This window comes from Colletes gigas, unplaced genomic scaffold (assembly GCF_013123115.1).
Source record: "Colletes gigas isolate AHSC1104 unplaced genomic scaffold, ASM1312311v1 Colletes_gigas_Sc00002, whole genome shotgun sequence".
In the NCBI taxonomy this organism is placed as follows: Eukaryota; Metazoa; Arthropoda; class Insecta; order Hymenoptera; family Colletidae; genus Colletes; species Colletes gigas.
The window spans coordinates 5,193,298-5,220,202 of record NW_025106631.1 but is presented as its reverse complement, the minus strand read 5'-3'; the positions used below and the strand labels follow the sequence as shown (position 1 = coordinate 5,220,202).

Genomic DNA, 26,905 nt, shown 5'->3' with positions numbered 1-26,905 from the left:
GAATTTACTACGTAGAAATTTAATTGTTTTGTATTTACGAAATACGATCCCCATTTTGTTTTTAAGGGCGTAATAAAGTAAGAAGGTATGTTGAAATAATTATATAGAATGCTAATTTTAATTAGTAAATAATAATACTAAGATACTTGCTTGAGACGCTCTGAGCTGTCGCCTTAGTCCCTCTCTATAGCAACGAAAAACACGACTCACAGTTTATATAGTCGGTCGACTCCACGTTGACTTCTTTAATCTTTGTGCCGCCAAAATAGTCATATTGTTGGTTATGTTTGCGGGAAATTTAAAAAAGCTTGTTATATTTATATATTAATTCGAAATCAATACGCGTTATCCTTACATGAATGCATTAATTTATTATACATATATAGATGCTATGTATGTATATAGAATTCCGCCATGTAACAGGTTGTATTGTTGGTGCACCCACATGAAACCTCGGCGACACAAAAATTGAGAGAGTGAACCAACTATATAAACTGTGCCCAAGCCAGTACAGCTCGTTGCCAATGTCGTTTAAAATGGTTTCCCGCGAGAAATGGGTGTTGATACAATTAATTGCGAATAAGTTGTAATATTATACATCTGCCACCCTACATGTTGCTATTCGAAATAGTAAAATAAATCAATTAAAAACTAATTATTCGGTAAATGAAATTCGAAACTCGCGGCCTGTTACTATCTTCACTACGGTGATCTTCGATAAAAGAATTACGAAACATTGGTATTCGTAGTGTTATATCCAATATTTCTATTAATTATTACCATTCTGTAAAAGTAAATTAAATTTTAGGAAAAGTTTCCATAAAAGTATTCGAAGGTTTAATGAAAGGTCACTTCGGAAAATCAAACGAATATTAGTTTTTAAACAATTGTTTTTTTCCGTAAAGTCATTGCTTCTTTTTTAATATTTACCAAATTAGTGATTCGATCAATTTTTTAGCGAATACCGTTACAAATACAGTGAACGCTTACTTTTGTTATGTGTAACAACGTTCGCTGTTCATACTTCACTTAACGAAATACTTTTCGTTTTTGTTTGTACGCTGTACGCAAGAATTTTACTTGTTATCCTAACAATTTGAAATAGAACTTCAATTCTTGACGAAATAATTTAACACATTTTAAAAATTCATATATTTTATTATATTTACATGAAGAAAGCATTTAGTTAATCGAACTTAATACGAGGAATATAAAATTGTTTTCTACGATCGACAATATCTTCTAAAGAATTCAGATCTGGCAAAACAGGCGGAAGTTTGATATGAGTATTAGACCATGTCTGAGTATAAACTTTAATGTGCGGCTGTTTATTGTCACTATGACTTGGAGTATAATAGGATTCAGTTGACGTTGAGAATTTTGGATAGTAAGGATCATGTTCTTGTTCATTTGGTACCAAAGGTTTCAAAGACAAAGTTAGGGCATACAAAGGTACTTCTGTAGTTGTTAAGGAGGTATTAATTGTAGTCGATGGCATTTTTGTAATTTTTTGTATAGAGTTCAAAGTCTCTGTATAAGGATAATTTCTATGATTCATAAAGGATAGCTTCAAAAAGTCTGGAGAATTTTTTATAATATGATGATTGTTCATATTGTTTTGTTGATCCTGCACCTTTTCAGGAAACGTGTTCAACGAATATTTCAAAAAATTATACAAAGCGTCATTTGTTTTTTGGTTAGTTTCTTCCCTGACATTGAATTTAACCTTATCATTAATAATTTGACTTGGAACAGAAGAATTTTCTTCGATCGTAGATCTATTTTGTTGATTTTGATTTGTAAAAGGAACGTGCTGGGTTTTTATATTCGTAAAACGATCGAGAGGAACATTTGTTGTCGGATTGTAATTATTTAACGGCGGATGAAAAAATTTAATTATTTTGTTTTCCCCAACTTTTGTTGCATTAAAATTGTTCAGAATATCCTGCGAACTAAATGCAAATCCACGTTGCTCTGCATTATATATCTTTATCGGTTGTATCTCTTGCAAAGATTTAAAAAAGAAATGACAGTTAATATTGTCCGTTGATCCCTTTGCGCAAGAAGAGTTGTTATACTTTTCTTTCTGCATTTCTGTATTCGAAGGGACGGATCCTTGACATTTAACTAGATGAGCATGATCGCATATCAAGGCATCTTGTCGGAAAGCAGTTTCCTCTGGACACTGATAGGTAAATTTGTTTCCAAATTCATCGCAAGTGTGATATATTTTACATCTGGTATCAACGTCTGCATAGAAACCAGCTGTTTTATCGATGCATGAAAAATTTGTTTTGACAGGAATTACATTACTCTGGAAAATATATTTATATGTTTCGATAACAGACATTTTATTTTCTAGCTATAACAATGTTATCTATATTTACAATATAGTTTATTTTAATAACTAATTGCTTATATTATAAAATTAATAATCACCACTTTAATAGGAAAATCTATTCCAACAGTTAACCATAGTCAGGCTGTATGGCAATCAAAATTAATAGTAAGGCAATATTTATATTGAGACTTGTAAATATTAAAAATTTAGCTTATACTTATTTTTTTGTATTTTAGTTTTGCATAAATTGTCCAATAAAATTATTCAAGACATTATTGTTCTGTGACTGTTGAACACAATGATGAAAATACACTTTTAAGAAATATTATTCATAATTATATAAATTAAAGGTAGATAGGGCAATTAATTATTAGTTTCGAAAGAAGCTACAATGAGAATATTTTAATTACTCAAATTTGTGTAGTATAATTTGAATTCATATAAAATTTTAGTCAACAAAATTGTTTGAATTCTAAAATTTGATAAAACTTTTTTTATCCAAGATTTGAACAGTAAAAATGAAAAAATTGTATATTGAAAATTATTTACAAAAATATTACTTTTTTAAATTATTCTATACGAAATTAAGGACGACTTTATTACGAGATGTAATATTTGTAATTACTTACAGGAATCTCAGATTGAATGCCTACAATTGAAAGTATGTATAGACAAATTATTTGTAAAATCCATTTTAAACGCCACATAGTGATAATCAAACGAACAAAACCTCAAATGTAAAACTTTATGAAAGTAATGGGGTTACTAGTTTACCTTTACAGTGTTTATGAGTCTTATTCTAGTACTTAAAGAGAAAGCAAAGGTGTGCTTAGTATTAGTTGAAGTTAGAATATGGATTTAAACCTGTGTTTCCCACCAGTGTAATTAATTACACATTCATACTCAGAACTTGTTGGCAAGAACTATTACGAATTGTTACGTTACTTTTCTATAAGCTCGAAATCATGTAATATATTCATAATATCGGTAATATTATTTGCGTGAAAGCCAGGTTATAAATTATTTTTATTATTTATACATTATTTGTTTATTTTGTAAAAAGCATGAAAATGCCAAGTTAAGGGACATTGTTTGGAAAACAAAAGGCTTAGGGAATTTCTCAACACCGTAACAAATAATTTTTTTTCGAGTTCGCTTCTGATTAAAGAGAGAACGTTATTAATTTTCGATTAAACATTTCAAAGGCTAATTGCATCCTATTTTACAATATATAAGTATATAATATTTTTACTATGTTATATTTATAAACATGTTAATCGTATTATATTTTGATGTGCTAATAATTATAAAAATGCGGTGTGAGTCTAAAACTTAAAGAATATATTACTTGAATAATGCTGCATGTATATGCATATGATACTTTTTGTATTCTTAAATAAATATTTATAGTATAACTTATTAATAATTAATATAATTATACTGTTATTAAAACCAATTGAAGATACAATAAAAAAACACAATCATGAATTTATAACTATTTTGTCATTTATTCTAATCTAGATATTGCATAACATATATGTTGTATAATGATAGGAAATCATTCTTTTATGATTTTTTACCCTTTCTGTTGACTTTTAAAAATACACATAATAATGTAATTCATTTTCAAATTGTACTAAATATGTTTTAGCCTGTTTTACATCCAATAATTTTGAATGTTCAGAATTCTGTGAACTTATACACGGTTCATAAAAAATTTGTAGTGATTTTGCATATCCACGAATAGGGAATTTATTTTTTATCTAGGGTCAGTATTGGTTCGAAGGTTTGGCCGCTGATGGCGCTAGTTTTGCAACTAAAAAAATCTGATTTGGAATTCAAACTTTGGTTCTGACAATCATCTATGATTTGCATTCTTATTGCTTCTTGTACAATTTCAGACAATCGAGTATCAATATTTTCGTTAGTTTTATGAAGTAGTATGTATGAAATAAAGTTATCTGTAGACATTTATAATCAAATGTACGAGATAAGTCGTGTTTTGTGTAATTAGTGTTCAGTGAGGATAAAAAAAAAGTAATATACAGTGTGTGTGAGTAAATATTTGTTGCGCTAACCCCGGTTATTAAACAAAAACAATCATGGCGGATGCTGCGGCCAGACAATTGCAATATGAATATAAAGCCGTAAGTATATTTATTAATTTAAATGTAAGATTATTAGTTTTACTTTACAGTTTCTTTATTCTATTGTAACGTTATTTGTTAAGGTATTCAATTTAAGTACAATTGCACACATTTACTAGTATTTAAATTACTATAATACGTATTTATATTTTCAGAATTCCAATCTTGTTTTACAAGCTGATGTGAGATTAATAGAAAGGCGTAGCAGAGATGAAGCTACCGGTGAGGTAATGTCACTTGTTGGAAAACTCGATGGTACACGTATGGGTGACAGAGCACAACGTACTAAACCAGGAAAAGCGGAAGAACGAAAAGTCAAGTAAGTACAAGCGTTCATTAAAAATCTTGCATGTTAGAATGAAACACGTACGTAACGCCAGTTTTTATGTTTAATAGACGTCAAAAGCGAGACGAAGCACAGTATGATTTCACGCGAATGAAAGGTGCAACATTACTCTCAGAAGGCGTGGACGAAATGGTTGGAATTGTTTATCGTCCTAAAACACAAGAAACGCGGCAGACTTACGAAGTGTTGTTAAGTTTTATTCAAGAAGCTTTGGGAGATCAACCCAGAGATATACTTTGCGGCGCTGCCGATGAAGTACTAGCAGTCTTGAAAAATGATAGACTTAAAGAAAAGGATAAGAAGAAGGAAACCGAACTGCTGTTGGGTTCTTTGGCGGAAGAAAGATTCGCGTTGTTGGTCAATCTTGGGAAGAAAATAACAGACTTTGGTAGCGACGAAAAGAATCCCACGAATGAGGAAAATATTGACGAAACGTATGGAATTAATGTACAGTTCGAAGAAAGCAGCGAAGAGGACGACGAAGACGTTTATGGCGAGATTAGAGAAAACGACGACGAAGCCGACGAAGGCGAAGAAGCCAACGACGATAGAGCTATTCATGCTGAAAATGTAAGTATGTACTACTACGCGTAATATTTTCATGAAGAAAATCGTGAAAGTGTTTGCGAAAGTAATGAAATAAATGTTTGATTTTTAGCTGGGCGGTGCGGAAGAAATGAAAAAAGAGAAGCCATTGCATCCTTTGGATATAGATGCGTATTGGTTACAAAGAAGATTAAGCAGGATCTATGACGATGCAATGGTTTCGCAAGCACGTGCCGCGGAAGTGCTAGCAGTTTTAAAGGATGCTGGGGATGATCGAGACTGTGAGAATCAATTGGTACTTTTGCTAGGCTACGATTGCTTCGACTTCATCAAACAGCTGAAGAAGTACAGGCATACAAGTAAGAAATTTTCCTAGACGAATATAATTATCACAGAACCGTACGCTCTTCGCAAATAGCGTGTGGCTTGCAACCGCGATTTACGTTTATCGATTATTCTTATACTGCGTATGAAAATACAAAGAAAGTATACAGTGCATAATGGTGGCTAGGTCGCAATTTTATTCTTCTATTTTTAAATTTAATAAAACAGAACCGGAAGACTACGGTACATTCCGTTTTAAGTATTCTGCGCGTTCAATAGAACAGAATATGCTATTGTTTGGGTTAGGTGTTATTGTTTCTAGTTTTGAAAATATTAACCTGATCTCAGTTCTATTTCGGTTCTACACTATGCATTAAAGTTTAACTTTCGGCCAGCGGACTTTGTGTCCATTTAGATCTATGCAAATCCGGTCGTTGTTCCTATCAGTTCTAATAACTGGCTTCCCACTTATGCGTCTCTGTCTAACTCGCACTCTCAGAAAAAAAAGAGATGATTGCGTGAGCAACGAATAATGCACAGCGACACAAATACGCAAACGTATCGTCCAAAGGTTTAATGGTACTTGAATAGGTTATAAAAGCAATTGTCTCTATTAATTACAGTTGCTTATTGCACTATGTTGGCATCTTCACAGTCTGAATCGGAACGACAGAAAATTCGAAATAGAATGAACGATGATCCCGTATTAGCAAAAATTCTGCGTCAGTTGGATACAGGTAAGGGTGACGACGATACCGATGAAACGATGGAAGCAAGAGCGCAACGTAAAAGAAGAGAAGAGAATGAAGATACCGGAGGGCCTGGTGGCCAAGTCCAGGGTACAAGGAATCTAATAGATTTAGATGATCTTATGTTTGCACAAGGCAGTCACTTTATGGCAAATAAACGTTGCCAGTTACCCGATGGTAGTTTCAGAAAACAACGGAAAGGGTAGATATTGAAACAGTTTCAATTCTTTAACCCTCGATCGACGATGGGTGGGTCATTTTGACTCGCGATAGAAGTTTCGATATACTAATTGTTGATCAATATCTTATAGTGCATGGACTGTGTGGAATTTGCAAATATATTCCCGGATAAGTTTGACATTTTGAGATGTATTTTGTAATTTTGTATTACTCTTATATTGTTTGTAGAAATACACTCCTGGACAAAAAGATAGAATTGTCAAAAATTAACGAATAGTATACAGGGTGTTCGGCCGCCCCTGGGAAAAAATTTTAATGGACGATTCCAGAGGCCAAAATAAAACGAAAATCAAGAATATCAATATCTTTTCAAAAAATTATTTTTGGTTGTAGGGCTCAATTACAATCATTTTTGGTGAACACTCATACCCCTGAAATCTTACCCAGTTTTGAGAAAAAAATTCGAGGTGTGAAATTTTTAGACGAAATTAAAATATTTCAAATCGTTTAAAAAAAATTATATTTAGTTACAGGGATCAATTACTATCATTTTTGGTCATTAGACATATTCCCGAAATCCTACGCGCTTTTGAGAAAAAAATTCGAGTTGGTGGATAAAGTCGACAAAATTAAAAAATTTCAAATCGTTCTGGAAAAATTATTTTTAGTTGTGGGGGTTTATTACAATCATTTTTGGTGAATAGACATACACCCGAAATCCTGCGCATTTTCGAGAAAAAAATTCAGTACCGGCGGAACTTTAAATATTAATAACTTTTTAACGAAGCCTCCATCAACAAATTCGTATTCTTGATTTTCGTCTTATTTTGGCTTCCAGAATCTCCCATTAAAATTTTTCCCAGGTATGGCCAAACACCCTGTACAACTATTACCTATTAATAATATAATATTTAAATTTTGAAATAGTAGTTTATTATGGGTTTGCATATTTATTAAATTCAATAGTAATTGTTTAAAATTTCAATAATTTAAAAAAACAAATGACTGAAACACGTAAGTTTGAAGTGTCGGTCACCGGTGACCGTCATGACAGCCATAAGTATCTTTTCCCCCCAGGAGTATACAAACATTTCTGCCTTTTATAACAATAACAATAAGCAAATGGCAGGTCAAAGTGATCCATTCGTAGGTTAACTCCTAATTTAAACAAATCGTTGATCATCTCTTTCTTTCCAAAATGATTACAGTTACGAAGAGGTTCACGTTCCTGCATTGAAACCGAAACCGTTTACAGAAAGTGAGAAACTACATCCTATCGATCAGTTGCCAAAATACGTGCAACCGGCTTTCGAGGGGTTCAAAACGTTAAATCGGATTCAGAGCCGTTTATATCAAACCGCGTTGGAGAGCGACGAAAATTTACTGCTATGCGCGCCCACGGGCGCCGGTAAAACCAACGTTGCGCTTTTATGCATGATGCGTGAAATTGGTAAGCATATAAACGCCGATGGTACGATCAACACCGACGAGTTCAAAATAATTTACGTCGCGCCGATGCGCTCGTTGGTGCAAGAAATGGTCGGGAACTTCGGTAAGAGATTGTCCACGTACAACCTGACCGTATCGGAATTGACCGGTGATCATCAGCTGACGAGGGAACAGATCGCCGCGACCCAAGTCATAGTGTGCACCCCCGAGAAGTGGGACATCATAACGCGTAAAGGGGGCGAGAAAACCTTTACCTCGTTGGTCAGATTGATCATAATCGACGAAATTCATTTGCTGCACGACGAGAGGGGACCCGTGTTGGAAGCACTGGTCGCCAGAACGATCCGGAACATCGAAACGACGCAGGAGGACGTGAGGCTGATCGGTCTGTCGGCGACGTTACCGAACTACCAAGACGTCGCGGCGTTTTTACGCATAAAGCCGGAAACCGGACTGTTTTACTTCGACAACAGTTTCAGGCCCGTCGCGTTGGAGCAACAGTACATAGGCATCACGGAGAAGAAAGCGTTGAAACGTTTCCAAGTGATGAACGAAATCGTCTACGAGAAGACGATGGAACACGCGGGCAGAAATCAAGTCCTTATCTTTGTGCACTCGCGAAAGGAGACCGGGAAAACCGCGCGTGCCATCAGGGACATGTGTTTGGAGAAAGACACGCTGGGACAGTTTCTCAGAGAAGGATCCGCGTCCATGGAAGTTTTAAGAACGGAGGCTGAACAGGTCAAGAATCAAGAACTTAAAGATTTGTTGCCTTATGGGTTTGCTATCCATCACGCTGGGATGACGAGGGTGGATCGTACGTTGGTCGAGGATCTTTTCGCGGATAGACACATACAGGTTTTAGTATCGACCGCGACCTTAGCGTGGGGTGTTAATCTACCCGCGCACACGGTTATTATAAAAGGTACTCAGGTGTACAATCCGGAGAAAGGTAGGTGGATCGAGTTAGGCGCGCTGGACGTGTTGCAAATGTTGGGCAGAGCCGGTCGACCGCAGTACGACACGAAAGGCGAGGGTATCCTCATCACGAATCACAGCGAGTTGCAATATTATTTGTCTCTGTTGAATCAGCAGCTACCCATCGAGTCGCAATTGATCAGTAAAATGTCGGACATGCTGAACGCCGAAATCGTGCTTGGCACTATACAAAACATCAGGGACGCCGTCACTTGGCTGGGGTATACCTACTTGTACATCAGGATGCTTCGTTGCCCGAATTTGTACGGGATCAGTCACGACAAGCTAAAGGACGATCCGTTGCTCGAGTTACACAGAGCGGATATTATTCATTCGGCCGCCGTAGGATTGGATCGAAGCGGCCTGATCAAGTACGATCGAAAGTCGGGAAATTTCCAAGCTACCGAACTGGGACGGATAGCGTCTCATTATTACTGCACCCACGACACGATGGCGATCTACAATCAATTGCTGAAACGTACCCTGAGCGAGATCGAACTGTTCCGCGTGTTCTCGCTGTCCAGCGAGTTCAAGCACATAAACGTCAGGGAAGAAGAGAAATTGGAATTGCAGAAATTGATGGAGAGGGTGCCCATCCCGGTGAAAGAAAGCATAGAGGAACCTAGCGCGAAAGTCAATGTACTTTTGCAAGCGTACATCTCTCAATTGAAGCTCGAAGGTTTCGCTCTCATGTCCGACATGGTGTTCGTTACTCAGTCCGCGTCCCGATTGATGAGAGCAATATTTGAAATAGTATTGTTCCGCGGTTGGGCGCAGCTGGCCGACAAGTGTTTATCGTTGTGCAAAATGATCGATCGTAGAATGTGGCAGTCGATGTCGCCTCTGAGGCAGTTCAGAAAGATGCCCGAAGAGATCGTGAAGAAGATAGAAAAGAAGAACTTCCCGTGGGAGAGACTGTACGATCTCGGACCGAACGAGATTGGTGAGTTGATTCGGGTGCCGAAACTCGGTAAAACGATCCACAAATATATACATCAATTCCCAAAGCTGGAACTGTCGACGCATATTCAACCGATAACGCGTTCCACTTTAAGGGTCGAGTTAACAATCACGCCTGATTTCCAGTGGGACGAGAAAGTACACGGTGCGTCGGAAGCATTCTGGATCTTGGTCGAAGACGTGGACTCCGAAGTGATACTTCACCACGAATATTTCCTGTTGAAAGCTAAGTACGCGGCGGACGAGCATTTGATAAAATTCTTCGTGCCGGTGTTCGAGCCATTGCCGCCCCAATATTTTCTACGGGTCGTGTCGGACAGGTGGATCGGAGCGGAGACCCAGTTGCCCGTCAGCTTTCGCCATTTAATTTTACCAGAGAAGAACCTGCCGCCCACCGAGCTGCTCGATTTGCAACCGCTTCCAGTCACCGCGTTGCGTAACTCCAAGTTCGAGAACATCTACACGGACAAGTTCCCGCAGTTCAATCCGATTCAAACGCAGGTGTTCAACGCTGTGTACAATTCGGACGATAACGTTTTCGTGGGCGCGCCCACGGGCTCGGGGAAGACCACCATCGCGGAGTTCGCGGTGTTGCGTTTGCTCAGTCAGAACCCCGAAGGCAGATGCGTGTACATGGTCAGCAAAGAGGCTTTGGCGGAATTAGTGTACACCGACTGGTCGATAAAATTCAATCAGCAGTTGGGCAGAAAGGTGGTTCTGCTGACCGGGGAAACGGGAACAGATCTTAAATTGCTCGCCAAGGGACAGATCATTATCACAACCGCGGACAAATGGGACGTGTTATCTCGAAGATGGAAGCAAAGAAAAAATGTACAAAACATTCAACTGTTCATCGTCGACGAGCTCCAATTGATCGGTGGTGAAGAAGGGCCTGTGCTGGAGGTAGCGTGTTCAAGGGCGCGTTATATCTCCTCGCAACTGGACAAACCGACCAGGATTATAGCGTTGTCAGCTTCACTCGCGGATGCAAAAGATGCGGCTCAATGGTTGGGCGCGCCAGCCGCTGCAACCTTCAACTTTCATCCGTCGGTCAGGCCTGTGCCTTTGGAGTTACACGTGCAAGGGATAAATATTACTCACAACGCGTCCAGGTTGGCCGCTATGGCGAAACCGGTGTACAACGCGATACTTCGTTACGCCTCCCACAAACCAGTAATCGTTTTCGTGCCTACTCGTCGTCAAGCCAGATTAACGGCCATCGATTTATTGACGTTCACGGCGGCCGAGGGGCAGCCGTCTCGATTCTTCCACGCGGAAGAAGTCGACATCAAACCGTTCTTGGACAGAATGACCGACAAGACGTTAAAGGAAACGCTCTCCCAAGGAGCTGCTTACCTTCACGAAGGATTATCCGCGGATGATCGGCGTCTGGTCGAGCAGCTCTTCGATAGCGGCGCTATCCAAATAGCAGTCGTCACGCGTGACCTATGTTGGGACTTATCCATTAGTTCTCACCTTGTCGTTGTTATGGACACTCAGTGTTACAACGGGAAAACACACACATACGAGGATTATCCTATTACCGATGTTCTGCAAATGGTGGCGCGTGCGAATCGTCCATTAGAAGACGACGATGCTAAATGTATCCTCCTCTGTCAGAGCTCGAAGAAAGACTTCTTCAAGAAATTCTTGAACGAACCGTTGCCCGTGGAGAGCCATCTGGACCACAGATTACACGATCACTTCAATGCTGAAATCGTGACAAAGACGATTGAAAATAAACAGGACGCTGTCGACTATCTTACCTGGACTTTCTTGTACAGGCGGCTCACGGAGAATCCAAATTATTACGGATTGCAAGGCGTTACGCATAGACACTTGTCGGACCATTTGTCTGAATTGGTCGAAAGCACACTGAGCGATCTTGAGCAAGCGAAATGCGTCGCCGTCGAAGACGAGATGGACACCTTGCCTTTGAATCTTGGAATGATCGCTGCTTATTATTACATTAATTACGCGACGATCGAATTGTTCAGCCTTTCTTTGAATAATAAAACTAAGATCAGAGGTTTGCTGGAGATCATTTCAGCGGCTGCTGAATACGAGACTGTTCCCGTTCGGCAAAGGGAAGAAAATCTCTTGAGGAGTTTGGCGGCCCGCCTTCCACACGCTCCTCAAGCTACCAGAATGGCCGATCCTCACGTGAAGGCGCAGCTTTTGTTGCAGGCGCACTTGTCCAGGATACAACTTGGTCCGGAGCTACAAAAAGACACGGAGTTAGTGTTGAGCAAGGCTGTCAGGCTGATACAAGCTTGCGTCGATGTTCTTAGCTCGTCCGGTTGGCTGGCGCCTGCGGTTGCTGCTATGGAATTGGCGCAAATGGTCACGCAAGCGATGTGGTCGAAAGATTCCTATTTGAAACAGTTGCCACATTTCACGTCCGAAACTATCAAACGTTGCACGGACAAAGGTGTGGAAACCGTGTTCGACGTAATGGAACTCGAGGACGATGACAGAAATCGCCTTCTGCAGCTATCTGAAATACAAATGGCGGATGTCGCTAAGTTCTGTAATCGTTATCCTAATATAGAAATGTCCTACGAGGTCCAGGAGAAGGATAAATTGCGTAGCGGTGGTACAGTCAATGTTATCGTTCAACTCGAAAGAGAAGATGAAGTTACTGGACCAGTTGTGGCGCCATTCTTCCCACAAAAACGCGAGGAAGGTTGGTGGGTTGTTATAGGCGATCCGAAGACCAATTCTTTGCTGTCTATCAAGAGATTAACGCTGCAACAAAAGGCGAAAGTTAAACTTGATTTTGTTGCGCCCGCGCCTGGACAACATTCCTATACTTTGTATTTTATGAGTGATGCCTATTTGGGATGCGATCAAGAATATAAATTTACCATAAATGTAGGAGAATATGACTCGGATGCCAGTTCAGGATCAGAATCAGACTGAAAGTAGTAATTCTGACCAACCATTATCTACATTACACTCACTGATCGAGATTTCATTCTTACAATATTAAAATAAGTCGATTGTGATCCAAGGTATCTTTTTTTTTTTTTTTTTCAAATTTCATGTGCAAAATGTTTTTAACTGTATATTAGTAGTAGTGACGAAATGTAATAATACCAAAGTATTGAGTACAGATAAAATATTCTTCATTCGAACAGAATTTGATCACAATTAGAAGACAAGAAGATGTTAATTTAATGTAATTTTCTAATGTAATAATATTAAAGTTATCTCTTTCTTTAATATTTAAATATGTATAGTAACGAATAAAAAGAAGGGAAACGAATAAATAGGTCTTATTTATTGCATCTTCCATTGTTCTCCTCCAACTTTTACTATTTGTTTATAAGAGGCTAAAAAAAATACTTCTGAGGTTTTGAAAATTCGTATTACACTATTGTTGAAAAGCTTTGTAGCAGTAAAATATTTAAAACTTACATTACAGATGTTTTATTACATATTATACATAACATAAACTACCAAACAAATACTTGACATTCTGTTCATAAAGTTTTTAAAAATATTTTGTATTTAATTCAAAATCTAAAACATAATTTACAAAATTCTTTTGTCTAAACGAAGAAAGAACAGAACATGCATAGAAACAGTATTAAAAAAAATAAAAAACTTTTTAGAGATGAGGTTAAGAAAAGGAATTTTATATGGAAACTGATCAAAATTTAATTTCAATCTATCAATAGTGGAATATCATGTTTTACTGAAAACTATGCTTATAAACTTGTAAACAACAGTGTATATATGTATGATTAAATTGCTCGAAAATTGTAACACCATCGTTGACGTCGTCTTGCAGAATATCTGGAAAAGCTGGCATAAAAATAAACATGTCATCCGATTACTGCATTCAATTTTATTGCAGACTTGAGTCATTCGCTTTGTGATACGAAAGAGCTCGATCCTTTCGTTTGTCCTCGATTCTCACAACAATCCACTACTTTGCCATTATCTGCAATCAAAATTAAGAATAATATTTTGTTTTCAATTAGTTCGATAGCTTCATTTTTAAATACTATTATACTAATATAAAGGAGAAATAAAACGTAAAAATTTATCTTGTTTATGTTGTCATCAACTTACTCTTTGAAATTGTTGAACCTAGATCTAAAGTTTCTAAAGAACAAATTCTAAACAGAAAATTACAAATGAAACACAAGACATGAAAACACACGCATATAAGTAATATTTGACAAAAGAAAACTTTATACTTAGTTACGATTAGTCGTTGAAAAAGAATGGGCTGAATAAGGTACATACATTAAATGCTCGTTCATTTAGTATTTTTATAATAGTTAAATATATTGCCAACTTAAATGAGCCAGTAATTTACCTCTACTTCTCTTCTTACTCGTACTCATTAATCATCTACAGAGATAGTACCGTTAAAACTCGACTCGATGTTAGTACTTATTTCTCGCGAGAAAACATTGGATATCATACAGTTCGTTTAACGCTTATACATTAATATACCGGCACAGACACCGAATATTTGTTAAGAAAAAGCAGAGCCCCGACTAAAACGCTGTTGGAAGATTTATAACATTAAATACACTTTCTTTATCACATATTTACGCATCAATGGAACACAAATGGACAAATATTTAGTACAAAATGTTGGTCTACCTCACAAAAAAAAAACTCATGCATATTTGTGTATTCGACTACCAGATCACGTAGAAACTTATTCGTAAAATATTGAAACGTAAAATGCATTCAGAAATATAAGAAACTTATAAAACTGATATCAAAAAACACTCAGTCGCTCATAATTATTAGGACACTTGCGAAACGTTGTCGATCTTTCGATTATTGTAACATCGTGAAAAGAAATCAAATTTTTTACCGCCATTTTATTTCACTTTGAACGAAATACGTATAGAATGTATCTCTATAAGAAATAATATCGAAACACGATGAAAATTTATTAGAGAATTTTAATCACTTTTATTTGATTGAGCAATTAAGGAGTTAAACATGTATTTTGATATAATAAGTGTGTTTCAATAGTTATGAGTAGACTGCGGATCTTTATGCAAATTCACATTTTTATTAATAAAATTAATGTAACGGAAGCTTCGCAGAGGGCTGTCTCAACCCGTAAATATAATAATTCGTAACTTACTTTAAGTATTTCTTATATTTTTGCATATTAAATGCATTCTGTAGTTTTTTGAGGATTAAAATTTCCCATAAATGCATAAACATCCGCAGTCTAGTTATGAGTAATGGTGACGGTACGTATCACATTCAAAGTGATATAAAATGGCGAAAAAAAATTACACATCAACTTTCGAAGAGGTCGTTAATCTTTAAATTCATGGTAATTTTAGGTTGGTACAAAATTTGAGTTCGAAGTATTTTTTTAGAGTAAAATCACATACGCTTTTTTACTCGCTTCGTAGCGTGAAAAAATGATTGAAGGCCTTGGTAAGAAAAGTGGAAGGATAGTGAAACTTACGTATACTTTTGAAGGGGAAAGCGTTGTCCTTGAAAATTGTGTCATTGAATACCAGTTTTTTCCCCGTAAATCATTTATATACACTACCGTTCAAAAGTTTGCAATCAGTTGAGCATTGCAAAATCAAGTATTTTATTACAATTAAAGTATTCTATACCGTAACAGTTTATACTGTACACACAAAATTAATTAAAAGACTGGAATCCCTGTTTGCCTTATTAATTTTGCCATTCGCTAATTTCTCAAAATACTTTGTTTCTAAAATTTAAAAATTCTTCAGAATTTAAATTAAAATATGTGATATAAGTCTTCTTTACAAGCGGTTACTTTCAATCTATTAATAAAAAAAATGTTATATTAAAAAGTGTGACTTCTTCCATCAAACGTTTGAACGGTAATGTACGTACGTTGAAACCAACTTATTAAAAAAACATTAGCAAATATAATTTGCACAACATTAGCAATAATTTTTACGTCAGGTATTTGTGAACATTTATTTTATTATTTGAACGAATAGATTCGGACCTGAAAGAATCTCCCAAGAAAATTTAACTCAGGAACGTGAAAGAGGTTATGATATTTCGGAAGATCGAGAACGTTTCAACCAAGTGCCCCAATATGCATGGGCGTCGTTGTACGCATCATTATTGGCTTCGGTAATATTTACTAACGCCGTCTGAATACGCTGTGTAGGAATATAAGAAAATAAAAAATTTCTCGCGGGCAGTGCGCGGTTTACAATGACGATCGATAGATTAAAAATTACGATGATCTCATTGTAGAAAAATGTTACACGGGTATTTCTGCTTCAACACGTTCGAGAATTTCTTTATCACTATTCTGGAAAACAGAAACGCGGCGCTGAATTGCTTTGAGCAATAATTCTCAACGTGAAACAGTTTTTTGCTTTGGGAAACTATTACTAATGAAGTATAAGAACGATTTTTTAGAGAATCGTTAAGAAAAAACAATGGGATTCGCGCTGGCACATGCACTCGCTCATGCACACATTCACGTACGCGCATATAGAGATCCTGAAGTGTTCACTTGTGCGTTATTAGAGTATCATCGCGTGTCTTGAGCGTTCTATATCAGTCGTACATATGTCAATTGTTTTACGCTAGGCGTGAAAATATTTTGCTAAGCTGCTGTAATGTAACGTGATGATTTCTACGAATACAATAGGTCGATATTCTCGTTTAGTTCTTTGAAAGACAGAATATAACGAACCGTACAGGGTGACTGGGAAAGTTACGTGCATCGAATGATTGCTTATTAGAAGAAAATATAGAATAACTTTATTTAGTTTTCGACTTAATTCTCAAGAATGTAACTCCGTCGAAAGTAATTAAAATTTAAACGACAAGCTTTATCATATCACTTGGTTAACGAATCATAATTTAAGAATAAATTTACAAACTTGTAACGATTATCGTGTTTATACATAATGTATGTGCAGCATTTACAAGTTACTGGATTCATGAAAATGCACAAAAAATATTCTATCATATCAATTACAAACCCATTAAAACCATCACACGGTGTGTCCAACGATAGACAAGAGTAAAGAAAACTGTCGATTGTCTTGAGAACTAAGCCTCGAACGAAAAGAAGTTATTCTACGTTTGTTTTGCAAGGAATCATCTGGTGCTCGGTTGTACAGAATTTTCAGAGACACCCTGTGCAGGGAAACTCGTGTCAGTCCTCGTCGATGTCTTTTACTTAAAATTCTTTGAAAATATTAATGCTACGGGGCAACAGATGGCGTGTCACTCATTTCGGTAGAGAGCTCCTTCAAGAACTCCCTATAGATTTTCGAGTTCATGTTGGCCGAAAGGACATAGAGGAGCCACCAGTCACCGAGATCGGTTTTCTTGCTGATACTATAGCAAATGTCTTCCTTGACCAATCGCGCGGACAGCTGTAGCAATTTTGGCCTAATTACTGGAGCAAAGACGATTGCAGCTCTGTAAACCACCAATCCCAGTAGGAGGATCGAGAGAATCGTGAACCAAAACCAGATGAAGATGTAGGTCTTCTCGTTGACGATGTTCAATGGCAGAATACAGAGGGAGTCGTGCTTCTGTATCGTTCCCGATGCACCATACTTATGGAAGATACATTTAGTGACGCGTGGGAACACGTATACCATTGGGTCGATACGCTCTTCTTGGGGAACGTCTGTGAATTGCAGCACGCGCAGTCCGTAGCTGAGGAATTCGCCGTCGAAGAACCGATTCATCAGGTACATTTGAAAGAAAATATTCAACAGGCACAGGACTTCACATATGAAGTACCGGTACACGTACATGCTGTGAGTCTGAAAGAACAAACAGTCACTGAATTAGCACGAATTGAACTCAATGAGAGCAAATTGGATCTATCGCAACCGTCTCAGCCTTCCTCTTAACTCTTTTACACTTTTACTCTTACAGGCCTTTATTCTATCACGACCTAAAAACAATATACAATAACAGTTATAATAAATCTGTTCTCGTATTAGGTCTAGAAATTAATTTGGTGCCTATTTTTCAAAAAGTTTATCGTTTATTCAAAAAGAAAAAGATGTATGTATTTTATTCATAGTAATAACCGCCATTACTTTCGATGAAAGATAGATGGCGGTTTCGATGCTTTTTTGCACCTCTCCCAACGTTTGAAAATGCATATCTTTTTTTCCCGCCCGGAGAAAACAGGCGTCATAGTTGATACAAAAATAATCTGTTCCCCAACTTTCTTGTCAATGCGTTCGTCGAACTAATAACAAAGAAATAAAGTAAAGTAGAAGGTATGAAGGGGACAGTTCTACGTTTTCGACCAACCCTGGAGACAAATTTTAATGGGAGATTCTAGAGGCCAAAATAAGACGAAAATCAAGGATATCAATTTCCTAATTTAGGCTTCGTTAAAAAGTTAATAAAAAATTAAATTAAAAAATTTCAAATCATTCTGAAAAAATTGTTTTTGGTTGCAGGGCAAGTTATGACATTTTAAAGATTCCCATGAAATTTTCGGGCAACATTTCTAACCTCACATTAGATTTTCGGTAAGGAATTTTTTTCTCGAAAATGCGTAGGATTTCAGGGGTATGTGTATACACCAAAAATAATTGTAATCGACCCCTGCAATCGAATATAATTTTTTTAGAACGATTTGAAAAATTTCTTTTTCGCCGAAAAATTTCATATCTCAGCATCTACCCGAATTTTTTTCTCGAAACTGGGTAGGATTTCGGGGGTCTGTGTAATGACCAAAAATGATTGTAATCGACCCCTGCAATCGTATATAATTTTTTTAGAACGATTTGAAAAATTTCTTTTTCGCCGAAAAATTTAATATATCAGCACATACCCGAATTTTTTTCTCGAAAATGGGTAGGATTTCAGGGGTCTGTGTAATGACCAAAAATGATTGTAATTGATCCCCGTAACTAAATATAATTTTTTTTAAACGATTTGAAATTTTGTAATTTAATTTTTTAATAATTTTTTAACAAATACATCTTATTTTGGACTCTAGAATCTGCTATTAAAATTTTTCCCAGGGTTGGTCGGACACCTCGTATTATACAGTAATGATTCTTAAAATGAACCCCAGAATGAATATTTTTGCCCCTCCCAACTGGGGCCCCATCTTGAAGCCAGTGAATCGTGAAAGTCGTTATTCAAAAAACGACACGAGCTAAGTTGCCGACGACGATTCGTACGGAAGACCTTTTTTTCTCGTTCGTTCTCACTAGTCCTTTTCTTCGGCTGTCGACTACGGCCGTCGGCAAAAGATAAAAGTGACTCCGAGGCTTAACGATATCGCTGTGTATAAATATCTGCCGGTGTCGAATTTCGCCTCTGTCGTTTGAAATGTGAACTCTTAGTAACTCCGGATCGATCTATGTCGTAAGAATCATTACTGTATACGTGACTTTAGACAATTTTACTGTTAAGCCGCGTCCCCACTGGGTCGGCTTTTGCCGTTCGGCACGGCCGATCGGCAAAAGCCGAGAATTGCGTCTACACTGCGTCCGCATCTGTCATCTAGCACGGCCGATCGGCACCCTAAGTACTTCTCGGCAAAGCCAAACACTGCATCGTCTTGGATAGCATGGCTTGAAAAGCCGACCGGCATGCCGACGAGTCGATCGGCACGATGTCGGTAACCATCAAAAGAGATCGTGCCAAGACACGAGAGCACGAAAGTTTCATGTCAATTTCGTTCCAAAACCATCATCGAGATACAAAGATACAGGAACTTTAAACGTTAATAACTTTTTAACAAAGCCTCCATCAACAAATTGGTATTCTTTCGCGATCGAACGGAAAATTTCACAGCGCGACGATTGCTACCTCCAGTTCTGAAAGGCCCAGGCAGGGCCATAAAGCCCCGTCTTGTAACCAAATATGGTCATAGGCGAAAGATTTTTTCCTCGTGCCCATATTTTTGCATAGTCGATGTTTCCGGAGCCCGTTTCTTCCTCCGATACGCGATTTTGGGGGTGTCAACCGAATTTGGTATTAACTTTTAGCTCGACCGATTGGTCATCGACTAAGGGAAGGAGGACCCATTTTCACACCCCGTTTGGGAGGAAAACTCTTTCCTCATACCTGAACGTGGTGGAGGAAGACTTCCAGGTCACCCCCAGAACGAGGGTGCCCGAGGTTTTCTCCCCAAGTCGAAGGCTACGTTAATTTATCGAAGAAAAAACGGGACTCCGGATTAGGACGCGACGAGTGGCCGCGCGTGTTTGACAGCTGTTTTATGGCTATACACAACGATTTGCAATTTTTTTTCTCCGTTGAAAAATTTAGACACCTAATTGGATTTTCAGTAAGGAATTTTTTTCTCGAAAGTGCGTACGATTTTGGAGGTATGTGTAATGATAAAAATGATTGTAATTGATCCCCGCAACCGAAAATAATTTTTTTAGAACGATTTGAAAAATTTTTTTTCGCCGAAAAATTTCAGCACCTACTCGATTTTTTTTCTCGAAAGTAGATAGGATTTCGGAGGTATGTGTACTCACCAAAAATGATTGTAGTTGACCCCCGCAACCGAAAATAATTTTTCCAGAACGATTTGAAATTTTTGAATTTAATTGTTAATAACTTTTTAACAAAGCTTCCATCAACAAATTAGTATTCTTGATTTTCGTCTTATTTTGGCCTCTACTATCGCTCATTAAAATTTTTGCTAGAGGTGGCCGAACACCCTGTATATTCTTCTGCTACGTAAACTCGGACGCATCCAAAATCTTCGTTTTTTAGGCATTTTTTTTGCATTTGCTATTACTATAACTGCAGCAGCACCAGTTATTACTTCGTCGTCACTGTACATTTTTTGTGTACTGAAATGGCTTTGCCGCGGTGCATAGCAGTGGCACGGCCGTGCCGCCTTTTGCCGAACGCTGTGCCGATCGGCAAATGCCGAGCCGTGCCGACCCAGTGGGGACGCAGCTATCGGCAAATGCCGAGCCGTGCCGATCCAGTGGGGACGCAGCTTTAGGAATATCAGACGGTCAATCTTGGAACGAGGCAAAGATAAGAGACAGGAATAAAAAAACTATGGAATTTAGAATATATCCTAAAGACTCTTGTTACCATTACTTAAACGCAATACCGAAATAATATACTTACTATATGTTCAAAGCGGAACGAATCATTTCTACTGCTTTGGTTGCGTTTTTTTTTTAATTGAAAGGCAAACATTATGTCTAATGCGAGTTCTGTCGAACGCCATGTTTATTAATGTTTGATGATAATATGATATGTCTCTTGTTTTAACAAACTTGTTACATCAGACTATTCACATTTAAATCGGAGTTGTAAATGATGTAATATAAAGGCACCGAATTAATTTCTAACTTCATGATAAGAGGAAGCCCGTGACCACAACAAATCGTAGTAAAAAGGAAAAAAAAGAAATCGTCGGTTCAGCTACACAAATCTTACAGTTTCCACGGTTTCGTACTTTCTTGATTAAAGCAACGTTCAACTTATACGCTTACCTGCTTATGATTTATGATGTACTCTATTAATATAGCCCTCTTTTGGTCGATGTTCTTCTTGTGATCGAGGCTGTAATTCATACCCATTACCAACGCGTTGATCAAACCACCCTCCCACATATTCCACAACCATTGTGGCACGTAGCAGAATACTGCCTGTTAAAATATACATATCATGTAAATCATGCAGAATTTCAGAGGCACGAAGTATGCGTAAAGAGTTGGATTTATTGGGTTGGTCGAAAAGTAACAGAATTTTCAATAAGAAACAGAAACCATTTTTTTTTTTTTTTTAATACAGGAACTTTTATTAACTTCTTGCCAAATTTGTTCTTTTTTCTAAGCATTGCATATATGAACAAATTGAAATAAAATTAAATAGCGTACATTTGAGAAACGACTTGTAATTGAATTGCACGTGAAATTTAATTTAATAATTTAATAATTTGCCCAAAAGTTTAAAAGCACTCGTACCTTTTTAATAAAAAAACAACGTTCCTTTGTTAGTAGGCTGAAAGTAGCAGTCTATAAAAGTACTAGCCTTTATTAGTCCCAAACTTAATAATTAACACGTAATTAACATAATTTCGTTTCTCAAAAATTTCCTACGCGCGTCACACCAAAGTTACGAACTCAAAGATATCGTAGGACTTCCGCAGAGCGGCGGTTTTACGTGACAATGTTTATCAACATAGTGATTTAGATCCACAACAATTAACGTGGATGTTCAAAATGATGCACGATTGACATCAATGCAAAGATGCAATCTGTTAACCAAAGAGGAAACGGCACTTTGAATTGTATCTGCATCGAGCATAATGCACGCTTCGCGAATTCGTTGTTTAATATTTTCAGGTGCCTTTTTTTTCATTAGGATTTACAGTCGCATAAACTGCTTGGTTATTAGCGAGTTGACTGTTTTAATGGGAGATTCTAGAGGCCAAAATAAGACGAAAATCAAGAATACCAATTTGTTGATGGAGGCTTCGTTAAAAAGTTATTAACATTTAAAGTTCCGCATGTACTGAATTTTTTTCTAGAAAATGGGTAGGATTTCGGGGGTAGGTTTATTCACCAAAAATTATTGCAAGTGACCCCCGCAACCGAAAATAATTTTTCCAGAACGATTTGAATTTTTTTTTTTAGGCACCTACCCCCCCTTGTTGATTTTTCTTAAAAATTTGTTTAACACCCTATAGAAAAGTTGTTTAGTACTTTTTTGTAGCTATGTATGAGTTCTACTTCAGAAAAAAATTTCAATGAGATACGTTCACTATTGTAGGAGTTATGGCCGTTTGAAAATTGGACCACTTTTATGGTGTTTTTCTCATTTTACGGGGGTCAAGGAGCAACTTTTCCAATATTTTTAGAATCTCTACATATTCTTCGCTAAAATACGCGTTGATTACTTTTTGAAATATTAAAATCGTCCAATCAGAATGCTCCTTTTCATTGAGAGAATAAAACAAAAAGAAAAACAACAATCATCATCCACTGCAGAAATCCATTACTTATCAGCCAACCCAATAATAGCAGATATAACCGTAACTGTAACTGATATAGGCCAAAACCGTCGAACTATCGTTTCTGTTCTTCTAAACGTTTTGTAATCGGAGTCAATATCGTAATTGTTTCCGATCCCCGGTATTTCTCGACAGAAATAAAAGGCGATATAATTATCGCTTGCATAAGTTGTATTATCGGCCGTGCTAAAGTTACGCGTTTAATCTTTCGCGCTCGAGCATTCACGCGAACGGGGTTCGGATATACAGCGCGATAGGTGAAATAGGAGGCTGGTAAAACAAACCAAAAGCGCAGCTGTCCCCGAGTTTATCGGTCGCGCGCACGAGATTACTGACAAACGAGCCCTTACCTGGAAGAACAACACGAAGCACACCCATTGGTAGTACGTGTAATATTTCCTCGCGTCAACGTCACCGAAGTCGTTCGCCACTCCTGGATGAGCGACTTCCAGACCGACCTGCAACAAAAATAAAAAATATTTGTTAATTAAATTTATTCCATCTTAGCTGTGTTACAGTTTTTACGAATCGCGTCTACGTTTAAATAACAATAATTTTAATTATGGAAGTCCGGTAGGCTATGAAAGGAACCTAGGAAATTAAAAAATTAATGCAGCTTTTAAACAGTATATGACTCAATTAAAAATATAACAGACAAATCTGAAATCTCGAACAAAGTAAGGAAATCGGTGAGAAAAAAAGTATGCATACATAATTCTCTTCGCAAGTTCTTTGTTTATGAGTCAGTGACAATTTATAGTAATAATAAAATTCGAAATAGATGAATATTTAAAGGGTAATTTCTATACCTTGAAGTGATTTTCCACAGCAAATAGAGGTGGGAAAAATTGTAATGGGAGATTCTGGAGACCAAAATAAGACGAAAATCAAGAATACCAATTTCTTGACTGAGGCTTCGTTAATGAGTTAGTAAGTTATTAAAAAATTAAATTAAAAAGTTTCTAATCAATCTGAAAAAATTATTTTCGGTTGAAGGGCCCTATTACAATCATTTTTGGTGAACAGACATACCCCCGAAATCCTACCCACTTTCGAGAAAAAAATTCGAGTAGGTGCTGAAATATAAAATTTTTTGGCGAAAAAAAAATTTTTCAAATCATTCTAAAAAAATTATTTTCGGTTGAAGGGTTCGATTACAATCATTTTTGGTCATTACACATACTCCCGAAATCCTACGCACTTTCGAGAAAAAAATTCAAGAAGATGCCTAAACTTTTCGACGAAAAAGAAAAATTTCAAATCGTTCTAGAAAAATTATGTTTGGTTGCGGGGGTCAATAACAATTATTTTTCGAGGACCCCACATAAAATTCATGCATAATACTAAAAGAGACAATTGCAAGATACATGTTATACCCTACAGTCTTCGTTACATCAGTTATGGGAACTAGTTTAAGAACAATGGTGTTTGATCTTAGAAAAGTTATGTGAAAATCTAATTTAAAGTATAGTTATCCCTCGAAGTACGAGGTTTCGTTTGTACGTGGTTTTTTTCGCGATCTTTCTAGTCGTCGCGTTCTCCAAAGTCGCAGTCCATCCGCCATTACAAATGACGACATTGTGTAACTTTCTTACGACATATGTAGATCCTTCAATGATACATCAATTGAAATTGAAATAAAATGTGAAAGAAGAATCGTGACAAAATATAATAATTATACGTATGATTTGCCTGTAATTCTTGTCTTATGGTTTTTGGTTAAGATTTAAAGTGGAGGGAGAAGGGGGGTCGGCGTCCTGAACATCCGCGTACTTCCGGGGGATAACTGTACACCACAACAAAATACAGCTGTTATAATTGCTAAAGGTCGATGAGCAAAATATTAAAATTCAAAATTGTTACGATTACGATTAACAGCGGTGCAAGATTGAGTCACAAACAAAATCTTATAAGCAATAAATTAATCAATGTAATTTCCAAAAATGACATTTAAACCTCCTTAACTCTTTGGGGCACGCTGAGATTAAAAGTGTCCCACCTTTTTGGTACACCGTAATGCATGGTGGGACATTTTTAGTTCCACTTCGAAATATTGCAATAACTATTTACGTAAAACAGTCGGTAATATCTTCAACAAATGTTACAAATGTATTCACTTGTGTTGGCAATATTCAACATGCCAATACAAGTTCATCAATTGTTGCAAACGGAAGGTTTATTGCGTCATTACTATTTTTGTTTATTTTTTTACATTATGTGATACCCTTCATACCACTTTTGTTTAATTTAAAACGCAATAAAATTTCTATGCAACGTGGGTCTCTATTTTATTATCTGAAATCCCGTGCCGCGAAGAGTTAAACGCGCGCATAGTACACGAACATGAATGGAAGTATCTTCAGCTAAACCGTGGGTGGATCATCTGAAACGAATTATCAAAACTGTTTAGGATCGCGAAGGGTGAAACGAGATTACCCACCTGTCGATTGAACGCGTCCGGCATAGTGAAGGTAGACGTTATCCAGCAATAAGTGTTGATAGGATGAGTGGGTAAACCCTGGACGATACAGGAGATCGGATTACCGACGTATTGGGTGGCCGTGATCACTATCGAGCACGTGAAAAGTAGCACTGTCGTGAAGTGGGTGTGCAACCGAAACACCATAGAATCGGTCGTGACTTCCTGCCATTTCAGGTACTGACCGAGATCCCCCAGTAGCTTGTACATGATTGTTTTCTTTCGATAATAATCGTGTCGTGTTCAATCGACTGTTCAAACCGCGATCGATCCGAAAAGGAGAATATAGGAGAACCGTGGTTTCCGGCACGAAAAGCGGTAAAACGATACTAAAGTGACACGGAGAATCGTACACGGCCGTGTCCACGCGGCGTGCCTGCCTCCTTTTCCTTTCCTCTTTCTCCTTCGGGGTCCTTCTTCCTTATCTTCCCGCCCTACTCCTCGCTGGCTTTCTGTTTTTTTTTTTCCTCTCTCGTCGAGGCGAAGAGAGCGCGCGCACAACCGTGATCGGTCACCGAACCACGTTGCACGGGATCGCGAACCGCCGCTAGATCCCTCGTTGCCTCGTTGCGTGAAAATTCAATTCCGCGACGACGCGTTGACAAAACACACGTGACGTGCGTGCATCGTTCGGCGATCGATCGATTCTGCGCGGGCACGACGCGACGTTCAGGCGCGTACGGATTTTAAACAACTGAACCGACCGATACAGCGCGCGCCTTTTTTTCCCACGTGATTCTTCGCAGCAGCAGCAGCAGCAGCAGCAGCAGGTGGCCGAAACCGCCAGCGACGCACGTCTTTCTTTTCCACGATCTCTATGGAAACGCGCGACGAACATTCGCCGCTTCGTGTCCGCCACGACGCTCCGCTGTCAATCCGTGACGCGAAGTTGTGCAACTCCTGGACCCCGATGGCGTTGCGAATTTATCTCTTTCGCCGCGCGACACTCTTCTTTTTTTTTCTCCTCTCGCTATCGTCGCTGGCTGGATGATACGAACGAGCTGCTGGTCGCCGAACACAAAATTCTGACGACATACACACGTACGCACGTAGCACTCTCTTCAACGTCGACTGACGAGAAGTTAGTGGCTTGTTGTTCGGCCGGGGGGCGAGAGGGAAACTCTTTCGATGGGTTAGGGGAACTGCTGGAGTAGAAACGAGCAAACGAGTAGGAGAGGGCCCAGAAGGTGGGGATCGAAACGGTGGGGGACCGACGGCTGTTTCAAACTCCCCCCTTTATGTCTGCATTATACACTCTATACTCTGCTTGCATAGCGTATACTCCTGCGTTCCACGATGACTACCGGTTGTCCGTTCGGGGTCTCCCTTTTGCTTATTTTTTACTGATTTACTTACAACTGTTGCTCGTACAATGGCCAACGGTAGTATTTCTAATTTCTTTATTTTTAAACAACATAATGCCTATA

General features: G+C 37.8%; 3 protein-coding genes across 3 annotated transcripts; 1 reads left to right on the top strand and 2 right to left on the bottom strand.

Moving 5' to 3' along the window:
* Positions 1-1,186: 1,186 nt before the first annotated feature.
* Positions 1,187-2,350, bottom strand: LOC122400581. The gene has a single exon (XM_043402104.1). It carries the CDS (start codon positions 2,348-2,350, stop codon positions 1,187-1,189), a length of 1,164 nt encoding a protein of 387 aa, XP_043258039.1.
* Positions 2,351-4,239: 1,889 nt separating this feature from the next.
* LOC122401928 (putative U5 small nuclear ribonucleoprotein 200 kDa helicase) lies at positions 4,240-13,263 on the top strand. Its single transcript, XM_043404361.1, has 6 exons — positions 4,240-4,488; positions 4,644-4,807; positions 4,885-5,404; positions 5,493-5,739; positions 6,328-6,655; positions 7,842-13,263. The coding sequence occupies exons 1-6, from the start codon at positions 4,444-4,446 to the stop codon at positions 12,940-12,942; spliced, it is 6,405 nt and encodes a 2,134-aa protein (XP_043260296.1). The 5' UTR covers positions 4,240-4,443; the 3' UTR covers positions 12,943-13,263.
* Positions 13,264-15,190: 1,927 nt separating this feature from the next.
* Positions 15,191-26,536, bottom strand: LOC122402056 (innexin inx1). Its single transcript, XM_043404569.1, has 4 exons — positions 25,440-26,536; positions 23,350-23,457; positions 21,477-21,632; positions 15,191-17,798 (listed from the first exon to the last, which is right to left on the bottom strand). The coding sequence occupies exons 1-4, from the start codon at positions 25,686-25,688 to the stop codon at positions 17,226-17,228; spliced, it is 1,086 nt and encodes a 361-aa protein (XP_043260504.1). The 5' UTR covers positions 25,689-26,536; the 3' UTR covers positions 15,191-17,225.
* Positions 26,537-26,905: the final 369 nt, after the last annotated feature.